At 37.0% G+C, this 18980-nt stretch overlaps 1 protein-coding gene across 8 annotated transcripts in view; it reads left to right on the top strand.

Annotated features, from left to right (window-relative positions):
* VAV3 (vav guanine nucleotide exchange factor 3) overlaps nucleotides 1–18980 on the top strand; it is a 376903-nt gene that overhangs the window by 289029 nt on the left and 68894 nt on the right. For all 8 annotated transcript variants that reach the window (XM_057720790.1, XM_057720914.1, XM_057720825.1 and 5 more), the window contains one exon: nucleotides 16264–16400. In XM_057720790.1, coding sequence (XP_057576773.1) covers nucleotides 16264–16400 — 137 coding nt within the window. The remainder of the gene's footprint in view (nucleotides 1–16263; nucleotides 16401–18980) is intronic.

Here is an 18980-nt window from a genome sequence, read left to right as displayed (position 1 = left end):
CGGATAATTTCTGCATAATTGGAACTCCCATTCCTTAGCAGTTTAGTACTTTCTGTTGTTATTCATAGCATCGTATTCAACAAGTTCAGACATACTCAAATGGTAAAGATTTAAATAAAGTTCAAAGTAGCAATAGCACTGTTGCAGTGCATAGCTAGTTGTGTTTGCTAGTTTACATTCATTGAAAATACAATTTGTTTCTGTGGTTCTTATACCATTCATGATAAATACAGGATAAACTACTTTTAAGATCATTTAAAATTCTTCAAAGTAGTATTTTGTTAGATCAAAGACCTTTAAATAAAATTTAAAAATACATTTGTGAAACATTTCAAACACCAAAAATAATATGATAGATGCAGATATACTTACTACTAAAAGTAAATAGATATTAACATTTTGCTATTTGTTAGATCCTGTTCAAAAAGTTCCTGTTCCCTTAAACTTCAACTATGCTCAGTGTTAGTGATTTGTAAGATTTTACCAATACAAAGAGTACAGATTGCAATTTCATTGTTTTAAATTTTGCCCCCCCACTCCCCCCCTCCCCCGCCCCGGCGAAATAAATACCTGGTCCTGACGATGAGCATCTTTTCACATGTGTAAGGTTCATTCAGTCTTTTTTCCTATCTGTGAATTACCTATTCATATTCTTTTTTTTTCCAAAAGCAAGGTGTCATGGATGAATTATTATTGAATAGAAACCAGGTAGAGCTATGGTACTGTATGCAATAGCAACTAGCCTAGGAAATAGCTAGTTGGGAGTTTAAAGGTTTCATATTTAATTTCTCACATGTATGTGGTGGTCCAGCCTTTTTTTTGGGGGGGGGGGGGGTGAGTCTTATTCATCACCTATTCCTGCATGGATTTTTTTTGTTTTGTTTTGTTTTTAGAACTTCTATTGAGATACAGTTAACAAGTTAGCAGACAATAAACAGCATATATTTAGAGTGTAAAATTTGGTATCCCAATCTCCCAATTCATTCCCCCACAACCCTCCCCGCTTTCCCCACTTGGTGTCCATATGTTTGTTCTCTACATCTGTGTCTCTATTTCTGCCTTGCATTTCCTCTTTTATAGTTGTTAGCATTTGCCTTATGTATTGAGGTGCTCCTATATTGGGTGCATATATATTTATAATTGTTATCTCCTCTTCTTGAATTGGTCTCTTGATCTTTATGTAATGTCCTTTCTTGTCTCTTGTAACATTTTTTATTTTAAAGTCTGTTTTATCTGATATGACTATTGCTACTCCAGCTTTCTTTTGATTTCATTTTCATGGAATATCTTTTTCCACCCCCCCACTTTCAGTCTGTATGTGTCCCTAGGTCTGAAGTGGGTCTCTTGCAGTCAGCATATATATGGGTCTTGTTTTTGTATCCATTCAGCCAGTCTTTGGCTTTTGGTTGGGGCATTTAGTCCATTTACATTCAAGGTAATTATCGATATGTATGTTCCTAATACCATTTTCTTAATTGTTTGGTTTTTGTTTTTGTAGGTCCTTTTCTTCTCTTAAGTTTCCTGCTTAGAGAAGTTCCTTTAGCATTTGTTGTAGGGCTGCTTTGGTGGTGCTGAATTCTCTTAGCTGTTGCTTGTCTGTAAAGCTTTGGATTTCTCCATCGAATCTGAATGAGATCCTTGCTGGGTAGAGTATTCTTGGTTGTAGGTTCTTCCCTTTCATCACTTGAAATATATCGTGCCACTCCCTTCTGGCTTGCAGAGTTTCTGCTGAGAAATCAGCTGTTAACCTGATGGGAGTTCCCTTGAATGTTATTTGCTGTTTTTTCCTTGTTGCTTTTAATAACTTTTCTCTGTCTTTAATTTTTGTCAGTTTGACTGCTATATGTCTTGGTGTGTTTCTTCTTGGGTTTATCCTGCCTGGGACTCTCTGTGCTTCCTGCACTTGGGTAGCTATTTCCTTTCCCATGTTAGGAAGTTTTCAACTATAATCTCTTCCAGTATTTTCTCAGGTCCTTTCTCTCTTCTCCTTCTGGGACCCCTATAATGCGAATGTTGCTGCATTTAACATTGTCCCAGAGGTCTCTTAGGCTGTCTTCAGTTCTTTTCATTCTTTTTTCTTTATTCTTTTCCACATCAGTGATTATCCCCATTCTGTCTTCCAGGTCACTTATTCGCCCTTCTGCCTCAGTTAATCTGCTATTGGTTCCTTCTAGTGTATTTTTCATTTCCGTTATTGTGCTGCATATGTCTGTTTGTTTGCTCTTTAATGCTTCTAGGTCTTTGGTAAACTTTTCGATCTTTGCATCCAGTCTTTTTTCAAAGTCCTGGATCATCTTCACCATCATTATTCTGCATTCTTTTTTCTGGAAGGGTGCCTATCTCCTCTTCCTTTAGTTGTTTTTCTGGGGTTTTATCCTGTCCCTTCATCTGGTACAAAGTCCTCTGCTTTTTCATTTTCTCTATCTTTCTGTGGCTGTGGTTTTCAGTTCCACAAGATGAAATACTGCTGATATTGCTTGATACTGCTGTCTGCCCTCTTGTGGGGGAAGCTATCTAGGAGGCTCGTGGGTGCTTCCTGATGGGAGGGACTCCCTATTCATATTCTTTTCACATTTTTTGGTTGGGCTGTTTATATTTTTTCTTCTGACGGCTTCAGAGTTCTTTGTGTATTTGGGGTACCAATCCTTTGATTACCTTAATTGTATGTATCTGCTGTTTTAGTGTTCTCTTTTTCCATTTCGAATTTTAATGGAAACAAATTTAGTCATCTTTCATTATGTGCTTTCCATGTCTTGCAAAAGAAATCCTTCTCTACCTAATCTCATAAGGATGGTTTAATATATTGGCTTCTAAAAGCTTTACAGTTTTGCTTTTCACATTTCATCTCTAGTTCATCTGGATATTACATAGATGACATGTTTCTAGGCTTTTTACTCTGTTCCATTGGCCTATTTCTCTATCTTTATATGAATACCACAAAATTTTAGTTACTATACTTTTTAGTAATTACATTGAAATGAAAAGTATCTTGTGCGAAGATTGCTTGATATCATTATAAAATATAAATGTTTCTTGTTTTTGCAACATTTTGAGGCATAGGAATATTGGATCTAAGTTACTTAGGTAAACTAGGTTAATGAAAATAACTTAATACAGAAAAATGATTACATGGAACTAGTTAAGGGTCAAACATCTACTGACTCACATCACATGGCAGCAGTGTACTAAATGCATATTATTTCACAAAAATCATAGTAGTATCAATATATCTATTTTCCAGACATGGAAATGAAGTATTTATGGTATTCAACCTTAGACCTGTTTGATACAAAGCCTGTGTTCATGACCATTACATGTACTACTCTCTCCTATGGGCTCTTTCTAAAACACTAAATTCAAATATCTCATTCTTTCACCTCAGTCCTCGGCCCCTCTGCTGCCTTTCTGTTCAACAGCCCCTCCTGCGTTCGCTGCCTTGCCTGATCAGCTTAGTTTCTGTGGTCCAACGTTTGAACCCTTCATGTGCTGTTTTCTGAATCAGCCTGTCTCTGCTCATGCAGCTGAACTGCAGAGTCCTGCTGAAGGAAGTCATACAAGCACAAAGATTTGTGCCTGTTTAAGTGGGATGCGATGTATACACCCTACTCCTATGTCTGGCTGATGCCTACCTATACCTTAGTTTCAGCTTAGAGTCTTCTCTCCTCTAAAGTCTTCCAAACTCCCTGGTTTAGGTGCTCCTGCTGAGCATTTCCATAGCAACATGTCTGTCACATTCACAGCAGTGTCACTCTGTGTAGGAGTGCATGTGTTCCTCCCTATCCCTACAAGATGTCAAGCTCCTTAAGGAAAGGGACCTTATCTCTTACTCACTATTGCATCTCTGATACCTCTCACATTCACGACAAAATGAGACAACCAGTGAGTCAGGGAATCTACCAAACTTGTCAATGAATATGTTTTAAATACCTGTAGATTCCAAAGTATTATATACGTGGGAAAGTACTTGTAACTTTTCAAAGCATTTTTAAACTTAACTTCTTTGTTTTGTGTGAAATCATTTTATTTGGTCTTGGTGAAATTTGACAAAAACAGAGATCTATTCTATAAGGATCTTTCTATTCAGGAGACAGAAAAAGGGGAAACAATTTGGAAGACAATGAAAAGCTTGATATACCTGGTATACTGGAGAAGCAGCTTATGAGTTTATCTGTTTGATGAAATAGTCCCTAGAGAAATCTTAGAATTTGAGAAAGAATGCACTGCTTCAATTGCTCAGTGGACACTGGATTTTTTTTTTTTTTTTGACTTTATGTTTACCATGCCTTCTTGGATGTTTAATTAAACTTGATAACTAAAATGCAGACATTACTGCCTTAATTTCTACTTCTTAGTGGTTAAATCAAAGTGCTTTTAAGAACAAGTATCATAAATTGTTAAATCCTTGAAGATAAGAGTAAGAAGAAATATTAATTCGGTTTTACCATATATGTTTGTTTTAAAGTTAACACTCAAAAATTTCTCCTGAAAATTAAATCATTCATTACCAAGTTATCTCATGCCAAGCACTGTGCTTGAAGTTAATAAAACAAAGATGAATGATTTAAGCAGTCTCTGCTTTAAAGACAAACATAAATTATTTTGTGATTTTGTAATAGATAAAAAGAATTTTTTCTATATAGTGGGAAAAAATTTTTCCCACTATATAGAAAACAAATAGAGACTTTGCTGTCACAAATTATACTCCCTTGCTTCAAAGGACAAAATAGGATATCCTTAGTGTTGAAACCTGAAAAAAAATTCTGTATCTAGGTTTTTCAAAAGAGTTATGGCTCTAAGGTAGATGGGAACAAGGGCCTCAACAAATGTTTACTGAATTTATTGAACAGAGTTACTAATTAATGCTGCTTCACAGAGCCAATGCCCAAGTACAGATTTACATGAAGTGTTCTTTTCTGCACAGAATTATGCCTGCTTTTTGTCATATTTGAGCCTGAGAAGGCCTTTATGCTGCGACTTCTTTAATATTAGGTATTCAGTACATGTTCATTGAAAGAACTGTTTTGGCACATTTAGGTTAAGCCATAGGAAATTGTCTTTTTTGTACTTCAGAAACAGTCAACAGCAGCCAATTCCTATGGCTCAATCCAGTGTATGTCACACTTCTATGATGGGATGAACACTGGGATGTTGGCAAGCAAAGAGAAGTTTTGTGCATTTTTCTGTAGGAGTTTGTCTTGATTGAGAAGCAAGGAACTCCTACATGAAGTGATCAGACTCTGTCCAAGAACTCAGGAAAAAGTCATCTTTAGGAGCAGCCTTTTTGTCACGATACATAAAGTTGATAAGAAGTCAGTGGTTTGGTTTGAGAGTTATGTGCCATATTGGTATATGTTATATTCAGGCATTTTTGTAAACTAACTGCATGTGAGCTTTGTGTTCAGCGTCTCTGGTCTTTTGAGAAGTGAGGCAGAACATTCTATCTCAGTATGTCTTTTCTTTGCACAGTCTGGTTTTTAGCTGTATAACTGCCTTCCAGATGATTCACAACTTTTTGGCACAATTTCTTATTATTTTTAACATTTATATTTTTTTCTTTGCAGTCCACAGTTTACATTTTAATAATTATTACTTTTATGTTTTTATTATACCCTTAGGATATAGGTTTCATTAAATTTTTACCATTTTTTAGATGATTAGAAGCAATGGTATCTAACCATTTAAATAGCCTATTATGCTAAATTTGAACAAGTTGAAACCATAACATAATTCTGGTATTTAAGGTTGATGAAAGAAGCTCTTTATGTAGGAAAAAAAAAAAAGGTAGGAAACTAAAAATTTGGGAAAAGAATATGACTAACCTTAAGGAAAGTAAGAACAGAAAAAAAAAAGAGTAGGAAGAGAAGTAATAGCTTTTGAATTGATAGGAGAGGGAGAAAAAAAAATTAAGGGCCGAAAAAAAACCCCAGTACTACTTCTAAAGTCAATATTCGATATATATTTGAAATATTTTAAATTGAAAAATTATAAAGGACAAAAGCTTATAGGCTAATACCTTAACTTTTTAGTATTCCCAGTCAATGTGTAGTAAGGAGACAGAATATATACTGTCAGTATGGTAACCTCAGGGCTATAGAGATTTTGAAATGGAATCTCTGAACTTCCTATAATAGTTTGGTCTTCTGTTGCATATAAAATTATCATTCCCATTGGAACATTTTGAATCTGATTCTTTCCCAGCTTTCTTGGGGAAAGGTAGTGATTTATTCATGAAGTACTTAAATCTGAAACAGTCATATATGACCTTTCCATAAGGTTCCCTTGTCTTTTCTAGTTGCCCTCTCTGGGTGACAGATTGTTTTTGGAAAGAACACCATTTTTGTTTTGTTTCGTTTTGTTTGTTCTTTTGCTTTTAGTTGGCTGTAAGCAACTGGACTTGAGTTGTTTTATATGCAAATGAAAATGTTTGACTAAATTATCCTAAGAACCTTCTTTGATCAAATCACATTCCATGTTAGGGTGCAGTGTTTGCATTGCTAAAACAGTATTATTTCAAAAGAATACACAATTCAGTGTGGTTTCTATTATCTTTCCCTCTGCTTGTTATCCTGTTAAGAAGGAATGTTCCTGAGAAGGGGACAATGTTTTCATTTTGTGTACATTCTTATGTAGATATGGTGGTTGTTGATCTGTAGACCCAGTGAAAAGGAATGTAAACAAAAACAATTTTCCCACATTAAAATGAAGATATATAGCCAGCCTGCTCCTATGAAACACTGCTGGTTTTGAGTAATAGTTCTACGATCATTTGATTTCAAACAGATAAATTTATACTCAGTGCACATCTGAATTCATAAGATTGTAACTAAATGGTTCTATCTGAACTGAATTACTTTTATTTCAGGAAAAGTTTAAAGAGGAAACAAAATCAAGGTAAACAACAGAGGAGAGACTAAACCTCAGAGTTCCCTGTCTTATACTGTGATTCTCAGAGTTTGAAAATGGGCTCATAAGAGTTTATAAGGACTTAGTAGGTTGCAAGTTCTTTCAAGTTAATAATTTCAGTGTAGTGCTGTTTTAGAAAGAGGAGAAGGCTTTTCTAATTTTCCTTTTTCCTGTTTCTGAAGCTTATTATAGAAGAATGTTCATAAGAAGGGTAAAGAGATTGTTCAATTTATGTGCATTTTTATGTAGATGTGTTGATTGTTGGTCTCTGACCTAAGGGCTCACTGACCTCTTAAAAAGATAATCAGCACATCGAAATGATGATCCAGAGTCTTTGCTTTCTCTGAAACTGCCAGTCAGGAATACTCTTCATTTTAACTTACAAATCAATAAACCCTGTCTGCACACATCTGAATGTTTTGGGCATGCAATTGAATATGCTCTCTGCTACTCAAGCAAGGGATCGCAGGAAGATGGAGGTCAAGAGAAAAGAGAATAATAGAGAAGAGCCAGGAAGTAAAAGGAAGAAGCTAGGGCAGACTGTTCGAGAAAGTATATGCTACATTTTATGCTAGAACCTGTGTTATTTTTATGCTGATAAGCAATTGGTGTTGTATAGGAATAAAAAAAGTATTTTTTCCTCATAAATGATGCAAGTCACCTAATTTAAAGATATTCAGGATGACTATAAAGTATTAAGAGAGTCATTATTAAGGGATTTTAGGAAATATATTAGCAATTTTGTACCTTAAAAATAATTTTATTTCCTGCAAAATTTCAGTTACAGGTACCATATTGATAGTTGTAGATAAAAGCACAAAATACAAACAAAGCAAGTAAAACTAAAAATGAAGTGGTAGTTTGTTCAATAAAAACTGAATACTTTTATTATTAAAACTAAATTTGATTATGGAAATAATAAATGTTTATTATACAGACAGTGCAAATATATAGAAAATGAAAGGAGAGGAGGCAGGTAACCAGTAAATGAGTAACTACAGAATTACAAGTTAGGGTTCATAATATAGACTCTCTTGGCTGGACCCACTTGCTCAGTGTGTTTAAGCAACTATAAAAAGGTCAGTAGGATGGAAAACTGAGCAAGTGTGAGATTGGAACAAGATGAGATTGGAGAGTTATCAGGGGCCTGAAAATATATGGGTTTATGGGCTGTGGCCAGAAGGTCAGATTTAATTCTGAGTGCTGTGGGAAGGGTTTTACAGAGGAGAATGCTATTTTATAATATATATATATATTTAATATTCATATTTATATATTTAAATATATATATTTAAGTGAAAGCAAGTTATTCAGAGAGATACACATTCCATAGGCAGAATGCAGTCCATCTCAGAAAGCGAGAGAGGTCATAATTTATATCTTAAAAAATCATTCAGGTGGCTTTGTGCAGGACAGTCAAGGATTATAAGAGTGGATGAGGAAAGGCCAGTTTGAAACACAAAGTTTGAATGGGAAGTAGAAATAAAGATGGGAAGAAATGGTTGAATAGAGAGCTGATTTGGGTGTAATTCAGTGTGTATTTGGAAGGGTGGCTTTTGGGAGAGGATAGCTACCTTTTTCCTTCTTTCTTCCAAAAGAATTCATCAAGATAACACAGTTTTTGTCATCAAGGTGGTCACAGTTTAATACAAAGACTGTACATAGGAAGATGCTTATGGTCTAGTATTTACATTTTATACTAGCTAGAGAAGTAATTTTGGTGCGGTAAGTGATATTGAAGCAGGAAGCATGAACAGCTAAGGGAGCATGTTTCAGGCATTTAAACTCATACTTAAGAGAATGTTAGAAGGTTTTTTAGTAGAAGTCATATCTGAGTTTTAAAAAAAATGAGCAGAGTAAATTAGATTCTCCTTTGGGTGTGGTGTAAGCTGGGTGTACAGACAACAGCAAGTATATGCCAGGAAGAAGGGGCAGCATGTTAATGAGAACTTGACATGTTCAATAAATTTCAAATAATTCAATAGGATGCATGTATGAAAGGACTGATGAAATGGGCCAGACCCTCAAGACTGCGTATATCAATTTTAAATTTCATGCAGTGTCACTGGCCATGCTTCTGTCCCTCAAGTACTTCAGGTCTGAGTCTCCATGTTAATTGTTTCTCTTGCCTGTTTAATTACCATCTTCTACCTCCCAACCCCCCAGCTGGACCCCAAATGATCACTGCTTTCTCCTCAGGTCTTAAACGTGACCTGATCACCTTCTCAAGAAATAGAGTCCTCCCTACACATACACATACCCTCGTCACTCTCTCATCCAGTACCTTTCTCTAAACTCTTCTTTATATAACTTCTGTCTGATATTATTGCATTTGTTAAGTTGTTTTAATGTGTGTCTTCTCCACTAAAATATGAGCTTTATGAACTCATTCTTATTTACAGCTGCAATTCCCGTGGTCAGGCCAGTACCTGCACATGATGAATAATCTGTAAATATCTGTTGGATAAAGGAACTCATAGAACAAATAGAAACTAGGTTATTGCAGAGTGCCCTTAATCATTTTTACTTTTACTTTATCTTATTCCTTAGATATCCTTTAGGACTGGATTATTAATGGTTTATTTTGGTTGCAAGAAAGAAATATGCTGAGTTGTTTGGGAGATGAGGGTTTCTGCTCAGAGGGTAAGAAAACAGCTGAGGAAATCTCAGTAGTCACTCCAGATCGCAGTACTTTCCATGAAGGGGAAAGGTACAGCAGGCTATATAAGAATCTCTCAGGACCAACAGTTCTGGAAGCTAGTAATCCCAGTCATCTCTTCTTCTCTGAAGTCGGAAACCACTGTTCCCTGCCGACTTGTATCTGCCTCCTGCTTTCATGTTGTAAGAGCAAATTGGACCGTCTTGTTTCTCATCCTCCACTGACGACTGCCCCTTTGGACAGCCTCCCTTCAAGCTTCCCTTTCAGCCGCCGGTGTCTCACATGGGCAGCCTATTCATTGCAACCTTGGGATTAGTCACCATCCATAATCCACTCGGGTGTGGTCAGAATAGCAGAATGATGTGGTTTAAGTGATGACAACTTATTGTTGAAAGAACTACATGTGGCCACTTGTCCACAGAACTGCATGGGGACGTGTCAGGCACAGAGTTCCATAGATTGTCAAGGATAATTTTTTTTTTTAAGGTGAGGCGCTCAAGCCTCTGTCTTTCGAATATACCAGCGGGAGTTATTACTCTCCTCTTAGAACTTAGTAAATCTTGGGGAGCTCTCAATCTTTCCCCACTTGAAGGAGGGTTCTTCCTCCTCTTTTCCTGCTCCTCAGGATAACACTACACACCCAGCAGGGATTCAGATGACCCCCAAACACCTATCAGTTGATATCAGGAGACCTCTTCTCTGCTACAGCCTTGTTCCCTGTAGGTTGCAGAGAATGACTAGCCTGCAGCCTGGTGGGCTGTAGTAGGAGGCAAGTCTAAGAGTTCTATAAGGTAGCAGCTGAGGGGGTTGGACTAGGTGACAGAGCTCTTACCTTGAAGTTGTATAATTGTGTTCTTTTTCTTAAGGAAGATCCTGTGATAGCTCAGGCTGTGCTCCTCAGACAGCTCTCCTCCCACCCCGAGAAGTGCTTGTTTCCTAGGGGTCTGACAAATGGCATGTGCTTTTACAGCTTTGATTTTATTTAAGATTTTAGGGAAACCTCATTTTTTGGTCACTAAAACATACTTATTCAACCTAACAGAATGTTAAATTTGCATGGATTTTAAAATAACACATGAAATTGTATAGTTCTTTAATAATTGGTAGCCTATAAAAACTTGTTGATAAATGGAAGAAATTTCCAAAAGGAGTTTTTATATCTTTCACCCTTGATTTACTAATACTCAGTAGATAGTGCCAAAGAGTCAGTGTCTATAAAGCTGGAGGAAAGTATCTCTAATACTTGTTTTTATATGAGCAGTGACAGTGCTGTTTCCTTCATCTGACTCATCATTGTTTATAAAAGTAAAGTAGGATTCTCTGGGCGAAAATTCTCAAAATCATTGATGGGGAGTGTTTCCTCTGTGAACAATTAGTTCTTTAGACCAGTTTGTTTTCCACCAAATTGTCTGCTTCTGTTGTAACAGATGGTTCCCATTAAAAGGCTCCTTGTGCTCCTCTATGAAGAGCAGTAAGTGAATGAAAGTGCATTGCCTCGCTGGGAAGAGCCCTGGAAGATGTGATGGGCAGGGGAAGCCTAGCATCCAGCATCCCAGTCCACCTCACTTGCCAGTGGTTCTGTAGACTCAGCCTGGTCCTCAGACCTGCTGGTTAGAAGGCAAACTTGTGTCTGGAAGAACCCAGTTGTTAAAGAGGATCTAGTTGGCAAGATGCCAGACAATACTTTTTTCACTGCAACTTTCTCAAAAGCAAGTTCAGAAGTGGTGGATGTTGGTCATAGTGCATGCTCGTGTCCCCATGAGAATATGATTCCCACACCTGTCTAGGATTTGGAAATCGCACCTAGGAGACTTACAGAAAAGATACAATACATATTTCAGGGTCTACTGAAGACTTACCAAAACAATTACCTGAAATTTTTACTAATAGACATATTTGGAAAAAGTTGGCCCTGGACAAGAGCCCATGCCCAGTTGTGTTGTTGTCTTTAATTCAACCATCTATTCAGGGGACTGTAGGCTCGTTGAGGGCAGGAAGCCTGGCCCTGCTGTGTTCTCAGACCACCATGGCCAGCACTTAGGGAGAGCTTGAGACATTTAAGGAATGAATGAGTATGTATGCTTATGATCAGTAACACATCCTCTGGCATCTTGCAAAACAAATTATTTTTTAATGTGGCTGTTGTTTTAGATTTTAAATTAGGCCTCAGAGGTGAAAGGCCAGCACATTACTGACAGCTCATTTATCTAGTACACAGCACTCTGCTCTAAGTTATTGCCCCGGGGAAGCCCATTGCATTAGGGCAGTGATATGAGCCTTGTGAATAGATACTAATCTCTATTGTGGCAATCACTCTTCTCAGAAGCCACAGCAGGTACAGTAGGCTAAGTTCACTGAGGATTTATGTGAAAATTATCAGTGAAATAGTTTATAGGCAGCAACTTTCCAGTAGAATTCTACCTAGAATTAACTCCTTTTTAAAAAGTCCATTTAAAATCATTTATTGGCATATGTCACTCTTAGTGGCATTGAATTCAGATTTGAAAGGAAATCTTGCTTCAGATCCCCCTTTTAAAAACACGTCTGTGTTGTTTTAGGAAAGTCTAGCGTTCCACATAATTACATTGGCTTCAGTTTTATTTAACCAGAACCCATGACTATTACTGCAGTATAACCATCATTTTAATATTGCTGATTCTTCTGTTTCTTAATTCTTCATGCATGAGAATGACTTGGGGACTCTGTTTGATTTTAGACTAAGCCTAATAGCTAGTGTGAACAAATGTTAAAGGGCACAGTTGTCCACGAGTTATACATTAAGGATATAGCTGGCTATACAGCAAAGCATTTGTTGAATAAAACAGGCTGATATAACTAAACATTTGGCAGGAGATCTAATTTTGTCTCAGCCATTTAAATTATCTTCCCTTGGATAATGATAATTGATTATATAAAGTTGGGGAACTTCCATGATTGCTTACCTGTACACGTTGGCATTACATGTGATTATTTTGCATTTAATATCTGAAGGTAGTTGCAGTATAACTTTTCAGATTTTGATGAGCAGCCTTGTAATTATACCAACATATCCATTATAAATGCAATTCTGGATCCGAAAGAAACTAAACAACTATTGGGTCCATGTTTACCCAAGAAGAAAAAAGTAGCTTTCTGGGATGAATATGAGTTTATAATATAATGGAATTTATATATTTTAATCAACTTTTAGAAAAACTTTAGCTATTTATTTCTGATTGGTCAGTATCAATGAGGGAAACTACAGTTCTGCTTTTGTAGTTTGTATACTGTTTTGCATCTCAGAATCCCTTGAAGTATTGATAACCAAAGCAAAATAAGATTTTTTTTTTTAATAAGGAACTAGGAATTTTAAGCCTGAACAAATTTTGAAAGGGTAATCTATAAAAAGGAGATTTGCTTTTTTCAGCATAATTCCAGATGGAAGGAGGCAGGTCAACGGAAAGACATTAGAGTTTTGAGTAAGTTTCAGATACATAGAACTTGTTACTAAACTATATGCTACAGTGACTGAGTTGTCATAGGGTGAATATTAGGGTGTCATGTAGTGAATATTCTGTCCTGGACATTTTTAAACAGAGGTTAAAACCTGTCAGAGATATTGTATAAGGAGAGGAGAAAACCTACACTAAATCAACACTAAATGGCTGTTCGAAATATGAGCATCTGTAAATCTAATTTTTTCTCCATCCTTGATCTCATTTGCGAGGTGTGAATGCCTGCTGTGGCAGGAGATTGTGTCAACAATTATATTGATGGCTGAGTGCTGACACGAAGTTTAACCCACTCCCCCACTCCCTCTCTTCTTATTTTAATTGCATTTTTATCAGTTACTGTGATTATGTTTATCTTCTTAGCAATGTCACCGTCTTTTTTTTTTTTAATAAAAGGAAGGAATATAAAGGGGCCTTTTAGAAAGCAACCATTCATCCCACCAATACTATAGAACTCCTACTACATGCAGGTGTCAGAGGCAAGGAGCAGAGTGACAGAATTCATTGTGTCATTGTGCCCTGACTTCATTCCTTTTATCTTTCGATCTCTGTAGCCCTGGAGTGCTGACAGGTCATCCTGAAATGAGACATGCTGACCAATCAGAAATAAATAGCCAAAGATGATCCTAACAAATGACTAAAAGATATAAATTTCTTTATATTGTAAACTCATCCCACAAAAAAGCATGTGAGTCAAATAAACGTTGTATTTTGCAAATCATGTATGGCTGAACACAGGCCAGTAGCAACATCCTTTTGACTATTACCTGGGCTCAACTAAAATTCTTGGCGAGGGGCACACAATTTCTGTTTTAGGATTGAGACCAGCAACACACCCTGTGCTAGTGTGCTACTGAATCAACTTCCCAAATGAAGCTCATAGCCAAGAAGAAAGTAATAGCAGAAAAGGTAGAGTCAATGAAAAAATCAGGAATAAACAAGACAATGAAAACCAAGTCCATCATTCTGAAGATTGCTTAGTCCAAAGTAAATCCTAAGATTTAGTACTAGTACTCTCATTTCTCGATCAAAGTATGTTAACATATGCACTATTTTCAATTTTAAGTATATGATTTTACTAGGGTCATGTGTTATGGGCATTCTAGTCCATTAAAAAAGATGAATAAGGCAGCATTGCTCTATACCCGACATTTCACAGCCTTTGTATGTGGCCTGGGTGTTCGGTATTTTAATCCCTAATCTATATTTGGTTGGTGAAATGTCATCACGCTTAATCTTTCTTCTCAAATACTCTATGCATTTTCAATCATTTCTTCTTAAGAATGAGTAACTTGGGCATGTCGGCAATAATAGAACTACTGTTTCCACCATTTGTCACAGGGTTCTGCTTCTTTTTGTCCCTGTGGGTCTTGTCTACAGAGACAATTGCAGTGAAAGCCAGGGCCCTTCCCACAGCTCACCTGGTCCCAGTATTTAAGGCCACATTAGCTCTTTCAGGTTTAAAACCTCTTCTTTCTTGTCTTCAGCCTTTATCTAAAAATTGACATAAAAACAAAATTATCAAGGGAGCCTACTGAACAAAATGCTTTCCTTGCTTTAGAAATGCTCAGTAAAACCAAGGCTAACTGCAATTCTGGCCCCTGCACATGGAAGTACTATCATACAAACCAGGCTCCAGTGAAAAAATTCTACCTTAGACGGCATCCTCTTCTATATATTGAGCTTCTAAATCCGTTTTGGTGTGCATAGGTTATTTAGGGTCCATTTTATATTCACAACAGTATCTTAATAAAAAATAAGCTCTTTCTATAACGCGAGGCATTTTCAGTGTGTTAAGACTGAGTCTGATAAACACTTGACTGAGAAGAGCCCTCTTCGACTGTTGTTTTGGACAAGACAAAGTCTGTTGTTTGTGTAAGGGTGCCGCCACCTTGTACCACCCGGTGGGGAATTGCTCCATGAGAGAGATGGGATCAAAGTCATCGCTCCAGGGTTCTGTGGCACAAGCAGTGACAAAAGGGGCGATGTGCCAACTCCTAACATGTCTCGGCAGTTACAGCTGTTAAACTGGGGTGAAGGGCGCGTTGCTTCTCTCAGTCCTTCTGCGTTCTCATTGACTGGGTAGATAACAAAGTGTCGACTAAAACTTTTCAGTTCTGTTTGTAGACACACTTGTTTTCTCCCCTCCTGGTGTGGTTACTGAGAAAGGATTTCGAGGACTTTATTAAACTGTTTGCTGGAGGATTTCATTTACACATCGAGGTCCTTTCAAGGTATCTTGGACACCTAGAACTGAAAGACCATCGTTCATCCTCCTCTATTTAGTGCCACATTTCCGGCCAATTATGGCTTCACCGTGTTCCATCATTAGAATAAAAAGTCTTGACATGTAATAAGCAATGACTTAAGTGCCTCCGTGTGCAACAGGTATCACGTTAATGAGCGATCTGTCTTGTAGGCAGGGGCAGTTTCACCTCCAGATGAAAAGCTGACTGTGAGGTGGTCCACTTGAGACCAGTGTCGGTGCAGTCAGGCCCGGGTGCAACTGAAGCTGCTGTTCGCAAACATGAAATACCGAACTGAGGCCTTCATCGCCCATTCCAAGAAATACAATGAAAAGGCCTGGATCTGTATTTCAAGTCTTGTTGATGCTATTGGCTTAGACATGTTCCTTTTATTGGGTCTGTTTTGCAAGCCTAAATTTGAGCCTGAAGAATTTCTCCCTGTAAATGTCTTAAGTATTGCAGTGGCACATCCATCACCTTTTTGCTTTTGAATTACAAAGATAACCTTAAGATATGAGCCTTCTACTGGGCAGTGTGATACACACAGAGAAAGGGTGAGCCTCCTTAGTGATGAAATCAGCCAATGCCCAAGAGGAAAGTAATAGGCAGAAAGGATAGAGTTGATGAAAAAATTGATTCTTTTCCATTAAACTGTACGTGATGTGTTTTTTATGAAGCAGGCATCAGCTGAAAGAGAAATATTTTTTCAACTAAAAAGAGACTGGTGGTGAGGGAGAGGAAAAGTGTGTAAGGAATTGGGGGATAAATGTGTCTTATTCTATTACCATCTCTAATAATGAGAAAGTTGAAAAGCATTCCATTGTGGTTACCTCAGATGTTTCCTTGGACTTGGTGCTATTAAAACTCTTTAATGTTGATAATGGCTTTGGTTTTTTTTAAAGTACATTTGGACTTCACACTTTATTATTTTCTCAATTCTAAGAGTTGTGTTGCTTATTTTCAGGTTTACCAAAGATGCAGGCCATTAGGAACTACACTGGAACGCCAGCCCCCGCTCTTCATGAAGGACCCCCGTTACACATCCAGGCAGGAGATACAGTTGAACTTCTGAGAGGAGATGCACACAGTCTGTTTTGGCAGGTACTATCCACATTACAGTTTTTTAGATTTAACGGATGATTTATTACCACTTGGAGAATAAAGCTCTTATCTTTAGAAACTGATTGCATGCTTTCAGCTTCAGAAATTTTACATGATGTGAGGAAATATATTTATTAACCACCCTCAAATTTACCAATGCTAAAGTGGCAATGAGTGTTAGAACACTAAAGAAAATAGTATCTGTACCATGAATCAGAATTACCATTTATATTAAAAATTCATACTTTGACAGAGGATTTTTTCCAAACATAAGACCTTGGGTATGATCTAATTCACATGGCTTTAACATATTAGCACTTCACTTCAGGGGAACTACCTAATTCGCTTGACAGTGGCCATATTTCATTTGTGTCTACCCCCGGTAATACCTGAAGTTATCAGAGGTGCTCTGGGCATTATTTATGAAATAAATAAAATGTGAAAAGTGAGTATGTTGATGTTTGGTGGTGATGAAATCTCTCTTGTCTAGTTAGCCTGCTTTGGTGCAAGGGTTTTGTTAACTGGGGTGAATATGGTATAGTGTTAAGATTTGATAGAGCTTGATGGTAGAACATTGCTTTTCGTTGAGTTATTCTGTATTTTCATGTATGTGTTAGAGATACTTCCCAACAAACTTAGAAAGAGTGTTAAAAGTCTGTTGTGTGTTGAGGGAGAAAAGGGTATGATCAACAGAAGCTTAGCACAGGAGTGAAATTTTCTAGGGGTAAAGAGAGCAGAAGAGGACTGCTGGATAGTAATCCATTGTGCACATGTGTAAATGATAGATATTTTGTTTGCACAAAACTCTCTTATTGTCTGCCATCTGGTTACAGAAGAATGCCCCTAAGTTGAACATTTAGCTCCAACCACATGTCAATTTCTGTAGCCAGTGGATTTTCCAGAGCTCCACTATCCTTCTTAAGTATCCTACTCTTCTCATACCTCATCCTTCCCAAAAAAGGAAAACAGAGAATGACAGACTTAAATTCTACTAACTCTTCCATCCACTCCTGCATCTCCCAGCCCAACCTCTAAAGATACCTTGTGTACCCATAAGATTCCTCTTATTCAAGACTTACTTTTTTCTTGGATTTTTCATCCCACATGTCATCAGCTGGCTCTTGACCCCTGCATTTTCAATTCATTCTCTCTACTGGCTTCCTTTCTACAGTTTATAAATATGCTCAAGCTCCTCCCATCTTAAAATACACATAACTCAATGTTTTGTCTAGTTACGTCAGTCTCTTATTCCCTCTCATTTTCTCCCTCTCCTGTTCCCACAGCTGAGCTTCTTGAGAGAGTAGTCTGCACTCAGTCTCTGCCTCCTTATGTCCTATTTCATTATGCAGTCTCCTGCAGAAACTACTCCTACTTGGATTACTAATGCCACTTTAAAAAAAAAAAAACAATGAAAAAATACAAAAAAAGAAACCAAACACCTTTGAGATATATAATTAACTACACATACTTAAAATGCAGTTGAATTTGATTAAGTTTTGTCAAATGTATAAAGTGAACACTGTTGCCATCAAGATGATAAAATCAGCCCCCCAAGTTTTTGTGTGCCCCTTTGTAATCTCTCCCTCATGCATCTACTTGTTGTCCTTCCCCAACCCCACGCAACCATGGCTCTGCTTTCACACTATGAGTTTGATTTTTTTCAGAATTTTATATGGTACACTCATATAGTAGGTATTCTTTTTTTGGATGGCTTCTTTCACTTAACTGTCTTGAGATTAAACTGTGCTGCTTTGTGTAACAATAGTTCTATCGTTTTTTTAAACCACTTTACTGAGGTATGATTGACATACAAAAAGCTATACATATTTAATGTATACACTCGATGAGTTTGGAGAAACTATCACCACAATTTATGCCATAAACATACCCATCACTTCTAAAAGTTTCCTCCTATCCTGTTTATTTATTTATTTATTTATTTGTAATGAACATGCAACATAAGATCTATCATCTTAGCAAATTTTTAAGTATATATTACAGTGTAACTAACTATAAACTCTGTGCTGTACAGTAGAACTCTAGGACATACCCATCTTGCATAACTGAAACTTGTACCCTTTGACTACTCCTTCCCCATTTCCCCCTTCCCCCAATCTTTGGCTACCCCTATTCTACTCTCTGCTTCTATGAGTTCGACTATTTTAGATTCCTCATATAAGGCTTGGAAACAACCTAAATATCCATCAATGGACGAATGAATAAATTAAGAAAATGTGGTATACAACATAATGGAATACTATTTAGACTTTGAAAAGAAAGAAAACCTGCCATTTGCAAAAACATGGAAGAACCTGGGCAAGAGAATGCTAAGTGAGATAAATTCTTTCTTTTCATTGCTGATTATTATTCCAGGCATGGGTTTATCCATTAGCCTGTGGACGGGCTTTCAGGTTATTACTTTTTTGGGCTGTTACAAATAAGCTGCTATGAACATTTAAGTATAAGTCTTTGTGTGGACACATGCTTTTATTTTTCTCAGATAAATACTGAAAGGAGATCATAAATATATACGCATTTAATTTTTTGAGAGACTAGCAAACTATTTTTCTGAGTGACTTT

This window comes from Hippopotamus amphibius, chromosome 1, assembly GCF_030028045.1.
Source record: "Hippopotamus amphibius kiboko isolate mHipAmp2 chromosome 1, mHipAmp2.hap2, whole genome shotgun sequence".
Taxonomy (NCBI): Eukaryota; Metazoa; Chordata; class Mammalia; order Artiodactyla; family Hippopotamidae; genus Hippopotamus; species Hippopotamus amphibius.
Note: the sequence above shows the minus strand (reverse complement) of the source record. Positions and strands in the feature narration are given on the sequence as shown.